This window comes from Lagenorhynchus albirostris, chromosome 11 (assembly GCF_949774975.1).
Source record: "Lagenorhynchus albirostris chromosome 11, mLagAlb1.1, whole genome shotgun sequence".
NCBI classification, from domain to species: domain Eukaryota; kingdom Metazoa; phylum Chordata; class Mammalia; order Artiodactyla; family Delphinidae; genus Lagenorhynchus; species Lagenorhynchus albirostris.
The window spans coordinates 102,495,437-102,516,844 of NC_083105.1; the positions used below are offsets into that span (position 1 = coordinate 102,495,437).

Genomic DNA, 21,408 nt, shown 5'->3' on the forward strand with positions numbered 1-21,408 from the left:
CATGCACGGGAGCACAGGACTCACGTACGGGCTCGGACTTTAGGGTCTGAGTCCCAAGCCCACTCCTCCCCTGAGTGGGCAGTGGAGGCGGAAGCGACACAAAGAGGGTGGGAAGGAGGTCTGGGCAGGCTCTGTCCTGTGTGACCTTGAGCAGATCTCTCAACCTGTCTGGGCTTCAGTTTACTGCATGAATTCTGTTAGAGCTAAGGCCTCACAGCTGTATAAACAAAATGGCTCAGGAAGACTCCACCTCCCCTCAGCCCCACATTTCATCTGGGAAAACACAGACCGTGGCCTCGCGAACCACGCGCGGGGCCGCCTCCGTCACTGGGCCTCGTTCTCGACTCGGACTCACAACTGCCCGGCCTCAAAGCCCAGGGGCAGCTCCTACCTGCAGCGATGGCTGTCCTGTTGTCCATGGTCACGGCTACAGCTGTGCTCACGGTCACCACCATCGGCTTGTCTGTATTTTCTGGGGGGAAAATTGTCCAGTCACTTTCTCTGCACCTGAGGAGGAGCCGGGGTGGCGACGCGGGCTGGGAAGCCCAGTAAACAGCAGGCTAGGACGTTCCCTGAGCGAGCGAGGGGCTGCCCGGGAGGCTGCCTGCTGCCACCACCTCGGGTCTTTGCGGAGCGCCTCGTACTTGCCTCCTATGTGCCGGGTGCCGCCCACCTCTCCATGCAGCTCCGAAGCTGCCAGGTCAGTGTGTGGCCCCTGCCCGCCTGGTCAGCGCCGCACTGCCAGGTCCCTGGCGCTGCAGGTCTGCTCTGTCTCGGGGCCGCAAAGCTGTCTGCCTGCAGCTGCCCCACTGGAGCTCGGGGACCCCGCGGGGACCCACCCAGGAGACTCGCGTGGCATCAAGGGGCCCTTGCGAGCAGGGGACGGGCTGCGCTCCCGGACGCAGTGCTGGCTGACCCTGCGCTGCCCTTCATCAGTTACATGAGTCAAGGTGACAACGACAGCCCCTTCGGGAAGCCAGACGCCAGGGCTGCGATGGGCACAGAGGCTGGCTGGCATCTGACACGTGCGAGGTGCCCCGTGAATCCTGGTGGCCTGCGTGCCACTGCCCGGCGGGTCGCTGCACGTCCGGGACACAGCCAGGCTCCGGGACCTCTCAGGAGAGCCAGGCCTCCAGGCGCAGAATTCAGGTGGCAGCCTCAGCCCTGCATCAGCACAGAGCTTTCCGGCTCTGAGAGGCGCGGACGAGTACGTGCCCGTGGCTTTTGGGCTCTACAGCCCTGGGAAAGGCACTCTTGCCTACGGATCAAGTGCGTCACTAAAAACCCCGAGAAAGGGGCACAGTTCTGCCACGTGCTCGCTTGTTAGAATGTCTCTACATCAAACGTTGCTTGAAACCAACAGGTCGTGAGACTCTTGCCAGTGTCAGTCGTAGCGAAACTTAAATCCAGCACTGGTTTCTCGTATCTGCCCTCTTGTCAGGATTACCCATCCCACCTCGCCGGAACCAAGTATCTCACAGAAATCAGAAATTACTCTGATTCTAGGAACTGACACGATGTAAGGTCATCCTTGGCTCTAGGAATTGGCCATGACAAGGACACAAGAGACCAGAACAGCCGCAGAAGCTGGCTTCCCCGTCTTGCTTCTAGAAATGTCTGGACGATCCTGATGGGGTGACCCCCGCACCGTTCCCGGCCGCAAGCTGCTTTCGGGACAGACCCGTGTGTGTGCTCCACGGGCTCGGAGGAAACACCCCGGCGAAGGTGTGGGGCGCTAATGACGCGGTCTCTGGGGATAGCAGGGATCTCAGGGCCTGGGTCACCAGGCACCGGGTGAGTGAGCCAGCTACCAGGTGGTAGGGGGGCAGGCCCAGGCCTGGCCCAGGAAGCAGGGCTGTGGGTGGGGGCACCAGGCCTGAGCTGCTGGGGCTGCGCTGGGACTCTGCTCTGTGCTGGCAGGTTTCTCAGCGCCGACTGCAAAAGGCAGCTCCGTGTGGGCAGAGCTCGCCCACCGGGCCCAGGCGGAGGGCTGCAGTCAGCCTGGGTGGGCGGGGCCCTCCCCTCACCCTGCAGCCGCCCCTCCACCTCCTCAGGGGTACCCCCCATTAAAATTGTCGGTTTCTCCCTTTGGGGGAGGATGGGAGCGTGCAGGGCCCCTCGCCCGGTGGCCCCCAGCCGGCCCTCGTCATCTCGCTCTCTGTTCCCGCCCACCACCCTCCTGCCCCTGTACCAGAGAGCTCCCCGGCAGCCAGCTCTTCCTGGTGACACTGGCAGGAGGGAGCCCGGCACCGTGGGGGCAGGCAGGGCCTCACCCCAGACCCCCCGGGACCCCGTGGGGCCCTCCTGTTCCGGGGGGCGCCGAAAGGGGGAGCTGCCTCTGTGGCTGTGGTGCCGGTGCGGGAAGGGGCCCCTCCGCGGGTGTGCCCTGGAGTCCCAGCGCCTTACACACAGTGAAGTGCGGAGAGACCCCCGGTGTGCCCCCCGCTGTGTGGTCCGGGCGAGTCAGGCGCCCTCTGAACCTCAGACTCTCCTTGTGTAAGAAGAGGGCGTGCACACCGCATGAGCGGGGCGGGGAAAAGCGTTCTGTAAAGCACGTCAGTGACACGCCGGGCGGAGGATGCCGAGGAAGGGCATCTAGAGGGCAGGTGCTGCCTGCAGCCGCGGGCGGGGCCCCGGGGCCTGGGCCTCCCCAGCCGGCAGCTCAGCTCGGGGAGGTTCCCGTCGGGCGGCGTGAGGGTGGTTTTGGTGGCGGCGGTGGCAGGAGGCTATTGGCGGGCGGGCGGGCGGCCTGGAGGGAGGACAAGGCTTCATCCCAAGTCGGCTCCCGGCCGCCCTCTTCCTCACGTCTCCACTCCTCAGCCCCAACCCTGGCTCGCTCAGCCAGGACGCCGAGGATACTTGCGGGCCCCTCACCCCACGGCGCTGAGGCCAGGACCCCCAGACGTGACCCGTGGACCCTCTCTGGGCCGTGGTCACTTCAAGTGCGGATTGAGAGGGAGGCTTTGCAGCTCCAGGGTCCTTTCTGTCCTAAACACTGTGCGGCTTTCTGGGCGCTCTGTTAAAGCCACTTACCGTTTCCCGTTCGGGTTATTTCCCAGAGTGGGGGCCGGGCTGGGAGCTGGGGGCCCCAGCTCTGAGCCCCCCTGGCCCTTGGACTGGCAGGCCTGTGCTGGCTGGGTGCCTCAGGCCCAATCCGCCATCATCTCTCGCCCTGCAGCCCCCAGAGGCCTGGCGGCCGGGAGGCGCCCCGTTATTACCAGGAGCTGCCGGGGAGCAGGCCGGGGCTCAGCCACCCCCCTGGGATATAGTCTGTTCCAGGCAGTACAGCGGCCCCCCACGGAATAAAGTCTGCTCCTTTCACGGTTTGAGCAGCTCTCAGAAACACTCAGATGTCTGGAAATACACGACTCTCCAGAGACCCATTGTCCCGCCGTCCTCCTATGCGGCATCCGGGCTAGAATCCAGCTCCTCCTGACGGGCTAGAATCCAGCTCCTCCTGACTTTCGGGTCAAACCCCTTTCCTTTGTTACAGTTGAACTTTTGAACCGCGTCGTTGATTGCCGGCCAGGGAATGAAACGATCCACCCAGGGTGCAGGTGGAGGCCAGCGGGGTGAGGGGACGCCGAGGTCTGGATGTTCGGTCCTGTATCTCGTGGCGGTCTCCCACCCCAAGCGCGGTGGGAAGAGGGATGCCCTGGGCCCCGCCCTGGAGCTTGGGGTGTAGATTACCTGGTCCCTCTGCCGAGTAGAGGTTGAAGACCATGCTGCCCGGAGGCTGCTCGGCGGCCTGGCGGTACCACAGAGGGAAGTGGTCCAGGGTGAAGATGCTGGCCTCGTCCGCCGGCGTCAGGAACCTCCTGCAGCGAGAAGGGCCTGTCACCTCCCCGGACCCGGGAGCACGGTCTTCCCCATCTCCTCGCTCCTACGAGGTCATCGTGGCTGGGCCAGGGGGGCGACTCCCCTCTGACTTGGTGGGGTTGCAGAAGGAAAGATTAGCCCCTGAATGGGTGTTGCCCCGGAGGATGCTCCCCAGTCATTCCTGCCTCTTCCAGAATCAAATGCTGGTGCAGCTGAGGGCACGTCGTAGGAAGGGTGGAGGGCCTGCGTGCTGAGAGAGCCTTTCCACCTCTCTGTGCACTCCTTGCCTGCAGGGTTCATTTATTTGGGGTACAGCCTAATTCCTCTTTGTCAAGCTGATTAGCATGTCTGCAGGAGGGAACTGTATAGTCATAGAGGGTCATAAATTCCCCCAAAATGGTTACTGCAACAGCTCCTGCCGCAGGCAGTAGAGTCTCCTTTTGGGGGGCAGCTCAGTCTCCTTTTGGGGGGCAGCTCTACCTTGCTAATTACGGTTTTGCACTGCTGGGCTCAGCCCGCCGACAGAAGGGGGTGTTGGCCCAGGGCAGACTGGGAGGGAAGCAGGGAGAATCTGGTAGGGATTAAAAGAGTGACTGTGTAACCTGCAGGTGGATAACTGAGGTTTGATTCTGGGCATGCTTGGCTCGGGGCTCTCAGAAGCCCACCTGCCTGGCTGCACCGTCCTGGGCTGCACTGACGCCAGGGGCCAGGCAAGGGGAGCCCCCTGGAGGTGTGCAGTGCACGCGCGGCCGTTCGTGGGGCTGGTTCGTGACTCAGGAGGGTCTGTCTGTACCGACTTCCCTCCTCCGTTCTTGGAAGCCTTTTGGAGAGGGTGCAGGGGTGTCCGAGACCCTCCCCTCACACTGCCCGGTGTGGTCCCCGGTCCAACCGGGGCCACAGGAAGATGTGGACGTGCGTTTTTTCTACTGGGGGAGGAAGTTTAAGGGGATGAGGGTGGTGAGCTTGGGGAGGAAAGTTCCCAGGTGGCTCGAGGCCTTCGGGCGAGTCTGCAGTTCTCCCACTGGATCTGGTCCACCTGGGTCACCTGTTGTGTCTCTAACTGGCGGAGGAAGGGCTGGCCAGGCAGGATGCTTCCTGGGTTTCCACCTCTCAGGGAGGGAGTGGGGAGGGGGAGGGCCACCTAATGCCTCTTCCTAGAAGCGTCTGCTTCCTGGAAATGGCGGGTCAGTCTTGGAGTCCGTGAGGAAGACCCCCCGATGGCGTCCTCCTGGGGCCATGGGTGGGCGGGAGGCAAGGACACTGGGGTCAGGTCTGCGCAGGAGACCTCTTGGCTGTCCCCCCAAGGTGGCCGCGGGCCCCCCACCTTGAGTCTCGTGGTCTGCAGAGTGGCAGGTGGCTTCGCTCCCCTAACCACAGCATGCTCCCCCGGGCACCCCCTTTGCTGCAGTGCCGGGTGGGACGCCCTGGTGGGCGGGTCCCGGGTGGCTTTGCTGGGGGCGGGGCTTCTCAGCCTCAGCACCGCCGACGTTTTGGGCCCGGGAAACGGCTGGGGGCCGTCCAGTGCGCTGCGGGCCGTGCAGCGGTGTCCCTGGCCTCTACCCACTGGACGCCAGTAGCAACCCCCTGCCCTCCCCCAGCTGTGACGTCCAGAACTGTCTCCAGGGTAGGGGGCAGAATCACCCCCATCTGAGAATTTCGGGCTTGGGGGAGGGGAAAGTTGTCGACAAAGGACGGGCACGGCCGGAAGATTCAGCCCATTGCTCAGAGATCTGTCCCGGCGGGAAGACCGCATCTGGTTCCCCTCTTGGGAGTGAATGGGGATGAGCCCAGGATGAGACCAAGCCTGGCTGGAAGGGGTGCTTCTCCGGCTGTCCCAGTCTGTAAACCCGAACCCTTCCTCCCCCCCGTACTCTTGGAGTCCGGCACAGGTCTGCCCACAAACCACAGGGGCACCCCAGGGACCCCGCTCCCTGGCCTCCGGCAGGACTCACTTGTCAGAGACCTTTTCGGAGCCCACGAACAGGCTGCTTCTGAGGAGGCCGGCCCGGGTGCCCAGGAAGGCCATGTCCACCACATGCTCGGACTCACTGCGGGCAGACAGAGCAGAAGTCATCACCGCGTGCCCGGGGAGGAGGGATGGGCGTACCTGCAGGCCTCTCCCGGCGCCGGGCCTTCTGACTGGGGTGGGTGGGGGCAGGTGGGTCAGTCTCTCGAGGGGATGGTGCTGGCCGTCTGCTGTGAGCATCCCTGGGCTGCACCTGCCCTCATTCGTGGGTCCCCTGGGCCTCTGCCCCTCTGCGTGCATGCAGCTTTGCGGGAAGTTAGCTCTGGAAGACGGAAGGAACCCAGGAAGAGAGATTTTGTCCCGGGACCTAAGGAAAGTAACTCCTTGTGACCAGCACACACTTAGTACCCCACCATGTGAAGCCCTTTGCAAACGTTTGCCTTATTCCTGAGATGGGGAAGGAGAAGACTGTCCACATCCACAAAGAGGAGTCTGGGCAGAGCTCACGCCTTTGCCAACAAGACTTGGGAGAGCCCGTGGGCTGGAGGGCGCTGTTCCTTCTCTCACGGTCCCGGAGCGGCCCTGTGGGGACAATGCCCCACCTGGGAGAGTCACCTTTTTTGAAATGTCAACCTTACTGACGTATAACGGACATAAAACTGTAAGATAGTTGAAGCGTACATTATGGTGATTTGATATAGGTACACATTGTGAGAGGATTCCCTCCATCGTGGGTGCGTGTGTGTGCGCACGGCGTGTGCATGTGAACATTTAAGTTCTACTCCCTTAGCTAATCTCAGTTACACAATCCAGCGTTCCAACTAGAATCACCACCCTCAGGCCTTATTCATTTTACAGCTGGAAGGCCGTGCCCTTCACCAGCCTCTCCCCATGCATGTATCCCACCGCCAGCCCCCGGCAACCGTTTTTCTACTCCATGTTTCTATGATTACACTTTTTTTTTAGATCTCACATATAAGTGATACAGTGCAGTATTCATCGTTTTCTGTCTGACTTATTTCACTTAACATAATGCCCTCTAGGTTCATCCATGTTGTTGCCAATGGCAGGAATTTCCTCTTTTTAAAGGCTGAGTAATATTCCATTGAATATACACACCACACCTTCTTTATCCATTCATCCATCAGTGGACACTTGGGTTGTTTCTGTGTCTTGGCTACTGTGAATAAGGCTGCAGTGAACAGGAGGGTGCAGATACCTCTTCAATAGTCTGCTTTTGTTTTCTTTGGATAAACACCCAGAAGTGGGATTGCTGGGTCCTGTGATAGTTCTATTTTTAATTTCTTGAGGAACCTCCATACTGTTTTCCATAGTGTCAAAATCAGTTTACATTCCCACCAACAGTGCACAAGTGTTCCCCTTTCTCCACATCCTTGCCAACACTTGTCATTGCTTGTCTTTTTGATAATAGTCATTCCAACAGGCATAAGGTGACATCTCACTGTTTTTTGTTTTTTTTTAAATTTATTTTTGGCTGTGTTGGGTCTTCGTTGCTGTGCACGGGGTTTCTCTAGTTGTGGCGAACAGGGGCTGCTCTTTGTTGCAGTGCACGGGCTACTCTTCGTTGCAGTGCACGGGCTTCTCTTGCTGCAGAGCACGGGCTCTAGGCGCGTGGGCTTCAGTAGTTGTGGCTTGCAGGCTCTAGAGCGCAGGCTCAGTAGTTGTGGTGCACAGGCTTAGCTGCTCCGCGGCATGTGGAATCTTCCCAGACCAGGGCTCAAACATGTGTCCCCTGCATTGGCAGGCGGATTCTTAACCACTGTGCCATCAGGGAAGCCCCCTTGGTTTCTTCTTTATTCTATTTATACTTGACTAAAGAAAAACTTCTCCTCAACATCTGTTTATCCTGAGGCATAATTTGTAAGAAGAGGCAGGATAAAGAATCGTGTCTCTGTTTCTTCACCAGTTGGTACAAGTATGAATAGGTTTCCTAACATCTTCCAAAGGTGACCAAGAAGGTTTTTCCTTCAGTATTACTCTGAGCACAGGATTTTAGCATGTTTACTGTGCTCTTACCTACTGCTGTTGTTACGGTGATGCTGGTCTGACTGCCTCTCGTCTGGCCGGCGAGAGCCCCTTCAGTGTGGCTCTGACGTCCTGTTGGCAAAACCTCCTTCGTCTTTGATGACTTGCCCCTGGGATGACAAGGTGCCCCCAGCTCATTCTGTCCAACCCTTGCCCCTGACCTGGAATCAGACACTTCTCCAGGGATCACTGACTCATTTTAGTGAGAACTTCTTAAAGTAGATATTGGAAGTCCACAAGCTGGGTCTGGGGTGCTCACTGAGGTTGGTCCTTTCAGTGGACGAGGATCCCCTCTTTGTTTCCTTCAGGGAAAATACATGAGTTCATCGATATTTCCAACTTGTATTTAGGGTCCCATCTAAACTTCTCTGATTTAAAAAATTTGCACCTCTTTTCTCGTTTGTTGAAAATCTTGTTCCTAATGACATTAACAATACTATGTGCTCTGTCTATCCATGTAGTTTGAGAAGAACAGTTTTTAAGATTTTGTTTAGTGTTTACAGTTCTGTTTCCAAGTCCCCTGAGAGAAGCCCCCGACGTGTGGTCATCGCACGAGCCTGCTACACAGCCAGGTTCACTTGTTTCATTTGCTTTCAGATTTTTAGAGCTTATTTCTTAAAAGTTAATTTTGTTTTATAATGATATAAACATTTACATGGTTCCAAAGTCAAACACAAAATAAGGCATATTCAGAAGTCTGTTTCTGTCTCCATCCCTCTGTTCCCTCACTCTTCCTACAAGTAACCCTTTTTGTTTACTAGTTTATTTTTCCATTAAAATATGTAGATATATATGCACATACATATATATGTTTATAGACGTGTAAGGAACAATGAAGATATATTTGCATTTTCTCTTTTAGATAAACAGCAGGGTATTATTATACACAATTTTCTCCATTGCTGAGACCTTCCGTGGCAATATACATAGTTCTCAATTTTCAAGGCTACATAGTATTCCATTAGGTGGAGCCACCAGGGTTTATTTAACTAGGCTCCTACTAATGGACATTTAGGTTATTTCCAATCTTTTGCTGTTACGAACAGCGCACGTGTATGTCTTTGGGATGCATTCCCAGGAGCAGGATCGTTGGCCAGAGTGTACATGCATATGTCACTTTGGTAGATACTGTCAGATTCCCCTCCACAGGCTTTGAAACATTTTGCATTCCCACCAACAGCGCACAAGAGTGTCTGATTCCCCACAGTCTCGTGACAATGCCCGTCAGCAAACGTAAATGGTTGTCAGTCTAAATGACAAGTACAACCTCAGTCCACCTTCAACTTGCAATCCTTTTATTATGAGCTGGATTGAGCACTTTTTCATACAACTGAGGACGAGCTGCATGAAGTCTCTGAACTGCCTCTTGGTCGTTTTCCCCGTAAGTCGTTGGTCGTTCACTTCTCTATTGTTGAAGTTCTCTACCACACATATGTAATATAGGGACAGTCACTCTTTCTTTGTTTTTTTAAGTTGCCAACATTTTTCCAGTGTGTCATTTCTCTTTTCACCTTGCTCATGGTTTTTTTTTTTTTTTTTTTTTTTTTGCCAAATAAACATTTTATGTTCTTAAATTTATCAGTCATTCCCTTATGGCTTCTGAATTCTGAGCCATTGCTGGGAAAGCTTTCCCCACTCCTAGATTGTACAGCAACAGGCTCATGGTTTCTTCTAGCGCTTATACGGTTTCATTTTCTACATTTAAATCTCTGAGTCATTTGGACTTTATCCAGGTCTACGGTGTGAGGAAAGAATACAGCGTTATTGCTCTGCAGATGGCCCTCAAACCGGTTAGTATTACACAGTCCATCTTTCCCTCCCTGGTCTGACACGATGCCCTTGTCATACACTAAATTTCCACGTGCATTTAGATGAATTTGTGGATTTTCTTTTCCATTCCCTTGGTCTGCCTGTCTGTTCTTGTGTCAAAACCACACTTTATAAGTTGCAGAGGTTCTGTAGTGTTTTACTATTTTGTGGTACCAGCCTTCCTTTTTTGCCTTTCTTTTTCAGCGTTTTCCTGGCAATTCTTGCCTGTTCTTCCGAATGAACTTCATTCCGCCTGTGTTTTCTTCTAGCAGTTTTATGATTTCAGGTCTTACATTAAAGTCTTTAATCCATTTAGGCTGATTTTTGTGTACGGTGTGAGACAGTGGTCTAGTTTCTTTTCTTTCTTTTTTTTTTTTTGCATATGGCTGTCCAGTTTTCCTGACACCATCTGTTAGAGAGACTGTCCTTTCTCCAGTATATATTCCTGGCTCCTTTGTCAAACAGTACTTGTCCGCATAGGTGTGGGTTTATTTCTCCGCTCTCAGTTCTGTTCCATTGATCTATGTCTCTGTTTTTCTGCCAGTACCATGCTGTTTTGATGACCCCAGGTCATCTCTCCTGAGATATTCTTTCCCTGGTCAAGAATATGTGTTCCTCAATGTTTCCCAACATTAAAAAATCAGCCAATTTCTGAACTTGGAAAGATAAAGATTGTGTCTTCTCTCCAAACCTGGTGAGCCAGCCCCCACTGTAGAAGGCAGGACAGCACAGGGGCCAAGAGTCTGGACCCTGGAAACAGGCTGCCTGGTTTTGACTCCAGCGCGGCCACTTCTGAGGCAGGTGACCTTGGGCAAATTACTTACCTCATTCTGCCTTGGCTTCCTCATCTGTAAAGTGGGGATAATGGTAGGACCTATACTGTAGGGTTGTCATGAGGATCAAAAGGCTTAATGTACACTAAGCACTTGGAACAGTGCCTGGCCCTCTGTATTCTTCATTCTTCAGTTTTATTTAATTTTGAATAGATAATACAGTCACATGGCTCAAATTGGTATCAAAAAGTTATATACTGGGCTTCCCTGGTGGCGCAGTGGTTGAGAGTCCGCCTGCCGATGCAGGGGACGCGGGTTTGTGCCCCGGTCCGGGAAGATCCCACATGCCGCGGAGCGGCTGGGCCCGTGAGCCATGGCCGCTGGGCCTGCGCGTCCGGAGCCTGTGCTCCGCAACGGGAGAGGCCACAGCAGTGAGAGGCCAAGTTATATAGTGAAAAGTGTCCCTCCATCCCTGTTTCAGTTACCCATTCTTCTGACCAGAAGCAACCAGTGAGAACTGTTTCCTATATAGCCTTCCATAGATATTTTATACATACACACCCCCTATATTATGTTTTTCCCCCTTTGATAGAAATGGTAGCGTACCATCAGGCACTGTTCCGCGTCTTGCTTTTTAAATAGGTGTTTGTTCCTGTAAGATTCTGTCGGTGTTTTCATGAGGACAGCACTAGGAGAGGTCTGACGTCGTCCTGATGTCGAAGTTGACTCTTACTGTTCAGGAACAGGTGTGGTCCCTGCGTCCTTTGCCTCATTAGTACCTTACACCCTCCCGGCACTCACATGCACACACACGCTCACACACTCACGTCCATTCATCTCTTCTTTCTACCTTCCTGCTAAACACCAGAGCCCCAGGTGACGAAGAGCAGAGGGGGAGAGGAAACCACGGGGCTTGGACTCACCTTCCCTGCTGGAAACGAGGCCCCGGTTGGCTTGAACCGCTCTCTCCGGGCCCCTTGGCTAATGGGCTCTCACAGCCGGAGCCCGGCCCCAAGGGAGGGGTTCTGGGAACTGGGCCTGGGGCGTGGGCTGGGTGTTCCCTGGGAGGGGAGGGGGCAGCAGCAGGGGCCTTGAGGAAGCTTTGTCAAGTCCCTGCTGTCCCGGGGCTGTCCTCCCACACCTTCCCACCCTCCTCTCAGGACAAAGGACACAGCGGGAGGCCCTGCCTCAGCTCAGGGACCCCAGGGGTGGGACCCTCAGCCCCACGGACGTACTCGGAGGTGTTGAGGGACAGTGCCGTCCAGTGCGCCTCCATGGGGGCCGTCACCACCGCGTCAAACAGCAGCTCCTGCAATAGTTCCTCGTCGCCTGGGGCAAAATACGGAGACCACCCTCTTACTCCCGCCCCGCCCCGCCCCCCGTGGTCGGGAGCTCAGCTCAGCCCCACCCAGGGGCCCTGGACTTCAGGCACCAGACGCGCTTCGAGCTGGAGGAGGGCAGCTCGGGGGCCAGGAGGCCGCGTCCTCAGCCTCCACCGTGTGGGCAGAGCCAAGGGGCTGCCAGGCCTTTCCAGCCCGGGCTCCATGAAATCAGGAGGCCCACGCCAGCTGCCCTCCCCTCCCCTCCCTCTCGCCACTGGGCTCCGGTGTGCCCACGCCTCCCGAGCGCCTAAACCTGCCCCGGGGCCTGTGCACACGTGGTCCAGATGCTCCCGCCCCCTGCTTGCAAGGACGGCCCTTTCTTCTCCCTCCGCCCCTCTAACACGATTCTTACGTTCACTGTGGTGAAATCCACCCAGCACACACCCGACCGACAGCGTGCGGTCTGGGCATTTACGCCTGCTCGGAGACGGGCGGCCCTCACCCCCACAGCACAACGTTCCCACGACCCCCCAGGAGACCCACTCGGTGGCTCCTTTCTGTCCTCAGCTGCAGTGACGCCTCCTGACGAGGGGCCCCCGGCCACGGTTAGAGCAGCCCCCTCTCCCCCAGGGCACCTGCTCACGGCTTTACGCCCCCTGCATCGACACACTGCCGCTTGCCGGTTACGGGTCTCCTCCCCTAGAGCACAGGCCCCGTGAGCACAAGGGCCTGGCCTCTGGGTCACAGGCAGCTTCACTGCCCCTCTGCCCCCAGGCCCGGCGCAGACTTGTGGGTGGAATGAATGAATGAATGAGGCCTTGTCAGGCGGACACGGGAAGCGGGGTCTTCTCCCCAGCGGGAGGCTGATGGGACAGGATGACCCGTGCCTCCTTCCAAAGAGGAAGAAAAGGGACCATGCGGAGGGTGGCCCTGTGACTCCCCAGCTGCATTAGTGCAGGGACGTGGGGTCACCTGGGAACCTGGCTTAGGAAACACTCAACAGACACAGCGTCCAGGAGGCGAGGACTTGAGGGGGCAGACATCGGCTACTGGCTGGGGGTGGGGACGGACCTGATGGGCAGGCCAGCATCCTTCACTGTGGGAGCCTTAACAGTGCCTGGGTGACAGACGCTTAAAGAGACCCTGCTCCCTGCCGTGGGGACACACCTGTGCCCCTGCAGGTCCCAGAGCTCTCAGTCACCGGCGTGGCCCCAGTGAGGCTGGCTCTGTCCTCTCCTCTGGGGACTCCCTGTTCTCCCTAAGCCATCGTGAGGTCCCAGCCCACTGTCCCCACGGAGTCCTGAGCTTCGGGGCCGGAGAGTCACTCACACTCCAGGGCTGGGTCCCGCCTGGTCAGGAAGCGGACCACGGCCTCCAGCTGGCTGAGCCTGCGGTGCTCGGGGTCGATGTCCGTGACGCAGTAGATCCTGGAACCCACGGAGCCCGTTACCCAGAGCCCACACCCTGCCCTGTTCCCCCCGCCCCGAGCCCCCGTCCTCACCAGTCGCTGGCCAGGCTCAGGTCCGGGTGAAGCAGGTCGTGCAGGCCTGAAAGCAAAGTCCACGCTCACCCACTGCCCAGACTTTGTGTACCGAGTGCTCTAGAAACAGCATCAGGGAAGGGCTGGGCCGTGTCCTGCCTCATTCTCGGGCAGAGAGGAATCTCAGCCCACAGGACAGCTGGGCCAGCACAGGTCCCGCCGTTGTCACTGTCACGTTGCTTCCGAAACGCTTTCCTTCCCACTGCCTCCTGGACCCGCCCGATGGGATCGCCCTCAAGGAGACATCGGCTTCCCTGGCTTCCCTGTACCGAACCGAGCTGCGGGGCCCTGCGTGTCTGTGGCGGCGGGCTCAGCACGTGTTTGTTGACCGACTGAATGGATGAATGCCCTCCTGTGCACCCACTGGTGCTCAATTAAGATCTGTTAATTGAAGGAAAGGATGATGGCATGCCGAGGGCCTCTGTGGAGTCACTGAACATGGTGCTGGACAAACACACACAGGCAGACAGCTCAGGGGCGATGGCCTTCCCCACCGGAAGCCCGGGGATGCCTGGTGGGTCTCACCACAGAGAGGGTAAGGGATGTACCCTCTGTCCTGCAGTGGTGACATCTGGGCACGTCTGGGAAGAGGAAGAGAGGAAGAGGAAGGAAGAAGGAGGCCCAGGGAGTTTGGTTGCTGGGGGGACAGTGGGAGACAGGGAAGGTCAGTGTCCTGGCGTCATGGACCCGAGCCGTGACAGGAGCCTGGGGGAGGCGCCTCCTGGGACAGCTCCCGGCAAAGTGACCGCAGATGCGTCTGGGTGGGCTGGGGTCAGAGGGTGGGGCAGCACAGCCCAGGGCAGACCCTGAAGCTTCGGGCGAGGAGAGATGAAAAGGTGCCGCAGGTCACGGAAGTCCTTTAGCAGCGGCACTGTCCAGTTTGGATTTATAGAAAAATCCCTCTGGAGAAGGTCAGAGAAAGGAAGACCTGTGGGTGTGGTTTCCAGGAGACAGTGGGAGTGAGCAGGATGGAGGGAAAGACGGGGGGATGAGATGATCCAAGGGTCGGAAATGGAAGAACAGACAGAACGCGAGGTTCAAGGGCTGTGGCCGCGTCGTCCAAGGACCTCCTGACATGTCCCAGGGCCCACGTGGGTTTTGTTCTCCCAGGGCGCCCAGGCAGCTGCAAGTCCAGGGCGGGTGGGGGTGGAGGGTCTCTCTCCCGTCCTCCTGCAACACGCCTCCCCCCATGCCCATTCACATCCCACAGGCTCCTGTAATGGGTGGAATTGTGTCCCCCAAAGATGTGTGAAGTGTCAACCCCAGTCTCTGTGGACGTGACCTTATCTGGAAATAGGATTGTGGCAGATGTAACCAAGTTAAGATGAGGTCGCTGGGCTTCCCTGATGGTGCAGTGGTTGAGAGTCCGCCTGCCGATGCAGGGGACACGGGTTCGTGCCCGGTCCGGGAAGATCCCACATGCCGCGGAGCGGCTGCGCCCGTGAGCCATGGCCGCTGAGCCTGCGCGTCCGGAGCCTGTGCTCCGCAACGGGAGAGGCCACAGTGGTGAGAGGCCCGCGTACCGCAAAAAAAAAAAAAAAAAAAAAAATGAGGTCGCTGGTGTCCTGATAAGAAGGGAAAATTGAGACGCACGAGCGGAGAAGCTGTGTGATGACCAAGGCAGAGATGGGAGAGTGGCAGCCACAAGCCCAGGGCCAGTGGGAGCCGGGAGGGGCAGGAGGGACACTGCCCTGGAGGCGCTGGGCGGAGCGGGGCTCCCAGAACAGAGAAGCTGGCCAGTTTGGGGGGCAGCCCCAGCGAGCGGCTACGGATTTGCCCACTCGCCCTCCCAGGCCTCTTCTTTCCCTGTGGATGGTCTGACAGGTAAGCCCCGCCCCGTCCAGCAAGGCTGCTCAGAGTCTGACCACCTGTCTGGCAGGTCTTAGACTCTGTGGGTTGTGGCGACTGTCCAGCAGACCCTGCGGGCCCTGGAACCGGGGATGCCAGGCCCCTCTAGCCACGTAGCGCTGCCCACAGAGCCCCTGCCGGGATGGCCCTGCCCCGTGTTCCCAGAGAAGCCAGTTTTCCTCCGAACTGTCCGCCAGTCCTGGGTGCCGGCTGACCCACCTTCTTCCACAGACGTGTTCCCCAGGAGGACGTATTCGCCGTGGCCGCGGGACAGAACCACTCCCAAACTGTTGGCAGAGTGAAGGACACCGGCTCGCCACCAGCTGGTGCCCGGCCCAGCCCAGCCTCGTCCTCTGCGCTTCTGAGCCTCCCACACCCACGACAGGGCGCACAGCCAGCCCCCGCCCGCCCTGGCCCCGGCGTCCCCTCCAAAACACAGGCAGCACTTCTGTTTTGTCGTCAGCCTTTTTCCTGGGAAGGACGCTGGACACGACAGGACAAAGGCCCCCTCCACTCTCATTTTGTCAGATTCACCCTGGACCTATCGGGGCCCCCAGGGACGGGGAGGGGTGTCTGTGTCCCACGCGTCCTGCAGTCGGGAGGCCCCTCCTGCCTGGAGAATCCCACCATGCCTTTGTCAGGAAGAGCATCGCTTCTGAACCTTGGCTGGATACCTGAACCACTTGGGTCGGTGGCCTTTACAGGGTATGAGCGCCCGGGCCCACCCCAGGAATGCCAAGTAAGGTAAGAAGGAGGACCTGGACGCTGGCGATGTTACAAGGACCCACAGGTGCTCCAGGAGCAGTCAGGGCTGGAAACCACCCTTCACTGAGAAATGGGTAATTCAGAGAGAAGCCCCATTTGTTCCCTAAACTGTATGATACTAGAGTGAATATTTATGTGGTGGGAGGGAACCTGAGAGCTCTTCAAATCCCATCTTTCATCTTACAATTGCTTATGATTGCGTTGCTTAAAATCTCTAGGTCGATCATGTCATTTAATCCACCCAGTTCCGCCCAAAGGCAGCTGTAATTACCCCTACTTTACAGAGGTGGAACCTAAAGCACAGAGGCTGAGAAACTTGACTAAGGTCACAGCCTGTGCGTGGTGGCTCCAGGCCCTGCGCACCGGGCTGCACTGCGCACCGGGCTGCACTGCACACCGGGCTGCACTGCGCACCGGGCTGCACTGCGCACCGGGCTGCACTGCACACTGGGCTGCACTGCACACCGGGCTGCACTGCACACTGGGCTGCACTGCGCACCGGGCTGCATTGGCACAGCAGGTGCAGACCTCAGAATGCAGACCTGAGTCTTTTTCTGTTACCACAAAATTGCCAACTACCTAGAAGTAAATCCACCTCCAGAGCTGAAAGTCCCACCTGGGCTGTCGGCTTTCATGTTGCACCCATCCCTCCCCCGCAAACAAGACCCGGCCCCTCACCTGAAAGGCGTGTCACTGATGTCCGTGAAGAAGTAGTCGTTGGTCAGGAAAAGAACTCGCTTCTGAAAGAGGCACCAGGAAAGGTGCTTGCTGGGGAGGGAGCGCCAACCGTCCCTCCCCTCCCTCCCCTCCGGCCTCCCTTTCCTCTCCTCCCTCCCTCCCATCCCCCTCCCTCCCTCCCACCCCCTCCCTCCCTCCCTCCCTCCCACCCCCTCCCTCCCTCCCTCCCTCCCACCCCCTCCCTCCCTCCCACCTGACACCCGGTGCTCCTCCACTACTTCTTACATCCCCCCAACCCCGCCCCCTCACATCTCCTCTCAGTGACGCCACAGGCAGATCCCCTCCCACCAGCACGCTGCAGCCCCTGGGGGGTGCCTGAAGGCAGGGCCACGGTCCAGACCTGCGTTGTCCCATATGGGGCCACAAGCCACCACATGTGCGACTCAGGAATAGAAGTTTCAAATTTTAGTAAATGTCAGTTAACTAGAGAGCCTGGGTGGCTGGTGGTCCCTGCGCTGGGCAGCGACTGTGGTTCAGATGGGACCAGAGAAGGCTGCCAGCTGAGCTCACACCTGTACGAGCCACCTGCACGCCCAGCCCACAGCACCCCCCCGCCTCCGGCTCCGGAGCCCAGACCCCTCAGGCCATTGCGCCCTTGACAGCGGCTCTTTCCTTTCAAAGCTGCCATTTTTAGGTTTAGTTGAATTTGCACAAGTCAGGCCATGGGGAGGGGGCACATGGCTAAGGACGGGCAAGGGCATCAGACAGACCTGGTCTAAGCCTAGCCGGCCACTCACAGGCTGTGTGCGCTTGGGTAAGTGACTTCACCCGGGCATCGCAGTTCTTGCTCGTAAGTCAGGAGTAACGAGAGCATCCCCTGCATAGGCCACTGGGAGGTGGTGAGGATGCTTTTAGCGGGTCAGTACGGGAAGAGCAGGGTTCACTCCGGGCTCCGAAGCCCTGCGGGCTCTGCCGTCCACAGACACAGCGGATGCTTCTGGGAAAGCTACACACTGTGCTGGGCTCGGGAGCTGTTCTTATTTCCTTCACCTCTTTCTGGTTTTTTTACTTCCATGTTGGAAACTGGAGTAAGATGTTGCAGGGGACGTGGTGGGAGAAGGTGACAAAAAAGTTTTGCTTCTATAGGAAACCAGCTGTGGACCAAACCCCAAAGATCAGTTCCCAGCACGGGCCTCATCCTCTGTGATGCCCTCCTGTCCCCGCTGTTTCAGGCAGACCTTCTCGCAGTTCGGGGAGGCCCTGGGAGCTACGGGGCAGCTGGGGCCCAGCAAGGGAGGAGATGGGGCTGGCTTGGGGCTGGCTTGAGTCTGGAACTGGAGAGCATTTAAAAATTGTTTTCATACTCTCTCTTTTTTCTAATGGAAGAAAAAGGTGAAACGCGCGCATCTAAGTGTGTCATTCCATTAGCTTGATAAACGTTCACAGCCATGCAATTACCGCTGTGGTGGAGATACAGACTGTTTGCATCCCCTGCAATCAATTTGCTTCCTTCGGTTTCAGTCCCCGCACCTTCCATGGGCGCGCTCTGTTCTGAGCTCCATCCCCCAGGGTAGGTGTCCCTGTTTTCGTGTCTCATGTCCTTTTGTGTCGGTTTCTTCTGCTCAACGTAATGTCCTTAAGACCCATCCGCGCTGCTGAGTGTGTCAGCAGCGTGTTCCTTCCCTCTGCCAAGTAGTAAGTACTCCAGGGTGGACTTGCCTCTATGTTCACCCCTGGGTGGTCATCTGTGGTGTTTCCAGTTTGGGGCTATTATGAATAAAGCTGCTGTGAACGTTCTTCCTGTGGACATGTGTTTTCATTTCTCTTGGTAAATACCAGGAATGGAATTGCTGGGTCATATGGTGAATCATGTTTGCCTTTAGAAAACACTGCCAATGTCCCACAGTTATTTTATTGTACTTTCACTAGCAATGCATGAGTTCCGGTTTCTGCACATCCTTGCCAGCCTTTGGTGTGCCCAGTCTTTTAAATTTCAGCCATGATAGAGGGTATGAAAGTAGTTTTAATCTGAGCCTTCCTGACGGCTGAAGTTGCTGGGCATCTTTCTGTGGGCTTGTGGGTCGCGTCTGTTTCTTCATTCGTGAAGTGTCTGCTCAAGTATTTTGCCTATTTTTGTTGGGCTGTTCGTCTTTTTGTTAATGATTTGGAGAAGTTCTTTATCGTCTGGACACAGTCTGTGCCTTGCTTTTTCATTTTCTTAATTGTGCCTTTCGATGAAGTTCAATTTATCAAATGTTATTTAATGTTTAGTGCTTTTGGTGTTCTGTCTAAGAAATCTTTGCAAAACCTCAGGTGGTGAAGACTTTCAGTTACATTTTCTTGTAGGAGGCTTACAGTTTTAGGGTTTACATTGAGAGCTATGGTACATCTCACATATTTTTGCGTACAGTGTGAGTGTGTCTCAACGTTTATTTTTTTCATACCTTTATTCAGTTGTTCCAGCACCATTTGTTGAAAAGATTTTCCTTTCTCCATTGATTTGTCAAAGTGTCGTTACTGAAAATCTGCTGATGACACGTGAGTTTATTTCTGGAGTCTCTATTCCATTCCATCAATCCATTTGTCTATTCGTATGTCAATACCATTCTGCTTGGTTACAGCAGCTTTGCAGTAAATTTTGAAATCAGGTAGTGTGAATCGTCCAAATTTGTTCTTTTTTTCGACAGTTCTGACCATTTTAGGTCCTTTGCATATTCATATAAATTTTAGAATCACCGTCTTCTATGTCTAGAAGAAGTCTGTTCAACTTTTTATTGGGATTGTGTTGGATCTATAGATCAGTTTGGGCAGAATGGACATCTTAGAAGTATTGATCTTACAACCCATACACATGGTTATATCTTTCTATTTATTTTTTTCCTTGAGATGTTTTCTGCAGTGTTATGTCATTTTCAATGTAGAGGTTGTATATGTCTTCGTTAAATTGATTCCTAAGTATTTTATATTGTTTGATGCTATTGAAGTTGGAACTTAAAAATAATTTCATTTCCCAAATGTTTGCTCCTATATATAAAAATACAATTGATTTTTATAATATTGACTTTGTATTCTGTGAACTTGCTCAATTACCTGTTAGTTCCAGCAGTTGTTTTGCAGATTCTTGGGATTTTCTATGTAAACAATCATCTTACTGTGAACAAAGAGAGTTTTACTTCTTCCTTTCTGATTTTTGTGCCTTTTATTTTGTTTCTTTGCCTTATTGCAAAGATAGGTCCTGGAAGGTCCAGAGCAGTGTTAACAGAAGTGGTGAAACCAGATACCCTTACCTTGTTCACAACCTTAGGGAGAAAGTGCTCAATCTTTCATCATTAAAAGTGAGCTTTTTCACAGATGCCTTTTATCAGATGGAGGAAGTTTCCTTCTGTTCCCAGTTAAATTTTGTCAGATGCTCTTTCAGTATCAGTTGGGATGACCATGTGGTGTTTTCCTTTAATCTGTTCATGTAAGGGGATAACTCCACTGTGTGTGGCAGTTGCCATGTATCCTACAAGTTACAAACCTTACAATACAATGTCAACATTTTTGCTTTAAATAGTCAGTTGTCTTTCTGAGGAGTTAAAAAATGAATGAAGTTTTAACTTCACCCACGTATTTACCATTTCCAATGCTGTTCATTTCCTTGTGTTGATCTGAGTTTCCATCTGTGTCATTTTTCTTCTGCCTGAAGAATTCCTCAAGCATTTCTCCGAGTGATGAACTCTGATCTCTTTTATCTGAATCTGTCTTTACTTCACCTCTTTTTGGAAGGATATTTCCTCTATATGCGGAACTTTGGGTTAACAGTTTTTTCTTTTGGTTTTTAACAACATTACGTTATTGTTTTTGATGAGAAGTCAGCCATCATTCTTACTATTGTTTTCCCCTATTACTGTTTTCCTCTAGCTTTTAAATTAGATTTTCCCAGGAATTCCCTGGTGGCACAGTGGTTAGGAATCCGCCTGTCAATGCAAGGGACACGGGTTCGAGCCCTGGCCCGGGAAGATCCCACATGCCGCGGAGCAACTAAGCCCGTGTGCCACAAGTACTGAGCCTGGGCTCTAGAGCCCGCGTGTCACAACTACTGAAGCCCGCGCACCTAGAGCCCGTGCTCCGTAACGAGAGAGGCCACCACAGTGAGAAGCCCTTGCACTGCAACGAAGAGCAGCTCCCACTCACCGCAACTAGAGAAAAGCTCGCGCGCAGCAACGAAGACAAAACGTAGCCAAAAATAAATAAATAAGTAAATAAATTTATTAAAAAAAAATTTTCCCTTCTCTTTGATTCACAGCAGGTAGACTATGGTGTGTTTAGGTGTGGATTTTTTAAAAAAATTCTGCTTGGTTTTGCTGAGAATCTTGCATCTATTGGTTGATGTTTTTCACTAAACTCAGGACATTTGGGGCATTAGTTTTTCAAATACTTTTTTCTGTCTGTCGCTTCTCCTTCCTTCTGGGACTCTAAGGACATATGTTGGACCACTTGATATTACCCCACAGGTAACTGAAGAATAATTTTTTTAAAAACTTTTCTTTCTGTTCCTTACATTGGATAATTCCTATTTGTCGTCACAGTCACTGTCCTTTTCCCCTCCCATCTGCTGTTAATTCCATCCTGTAGGAATTTCCTTTCAGGTGTTGCACTCTTCAGTTTTAGAATTTCCACTTGGTTCTCGTGCTGGTTGTACACTGTGTCAAGTCAGCTAAGCTGGAATTACATTTTTTTCCAGACTCACTTCCCTGTATGGTTCCAAATTAGCGTTGGCCAGATGAGGAGTCTGCTTGAGATTTGTAAGGGAGAGCAAAGCCGCGGCCGTGTTACACACTGGAGGTGGGTACAGCACAT

General features: G+C 54.7%; 1 protein-coding gene across 1 annotated transcript in view; it reads right to left on the reverse strand.

Annotated features, from left to right (window-relative positions):
- Positions 1-21,408, reverse strand: part of CACNA2D4 (calcium voltage-gated channel auxiliary subunit alpha2delta 4) — an 81,632-nt gene that overhangs the window by 31,383 nt on the left and 28,841 nt on the right. The window contains exons 19-26 of the mRNA XM_060167084.1: positions 16,567-16,628; positions 15,343-15,410; positions 13,237-13,282; positions 13,065-13,162; positions 11,649-11,742; positions 5,772-5,867; positions 3,691-3,818; positions 392-472 (exon numbers count right to left, since the gene is read on the reverse strand). Of these exons, the coding sequence (XP_060023067.1) occupies positions 392-472; positions 3,691-3,818; positions 5,772-5,867; positions 11,649-11,742; positions 13,065-13,162; positions 13,237-13,282; positions 15,343-15,410; positions 16,567-16,628 (673 nt within the window). The remainder of the gene's footprint in view (positions 1-391; positions 473-3,690; positions 3,819-5,771; positions 5,868-11,648; positions 11,743-13,064; positions 13,163-13,236; positions 13,283-15,342; positions 15,411-16,566; positions 16,629-21,408) is intronic.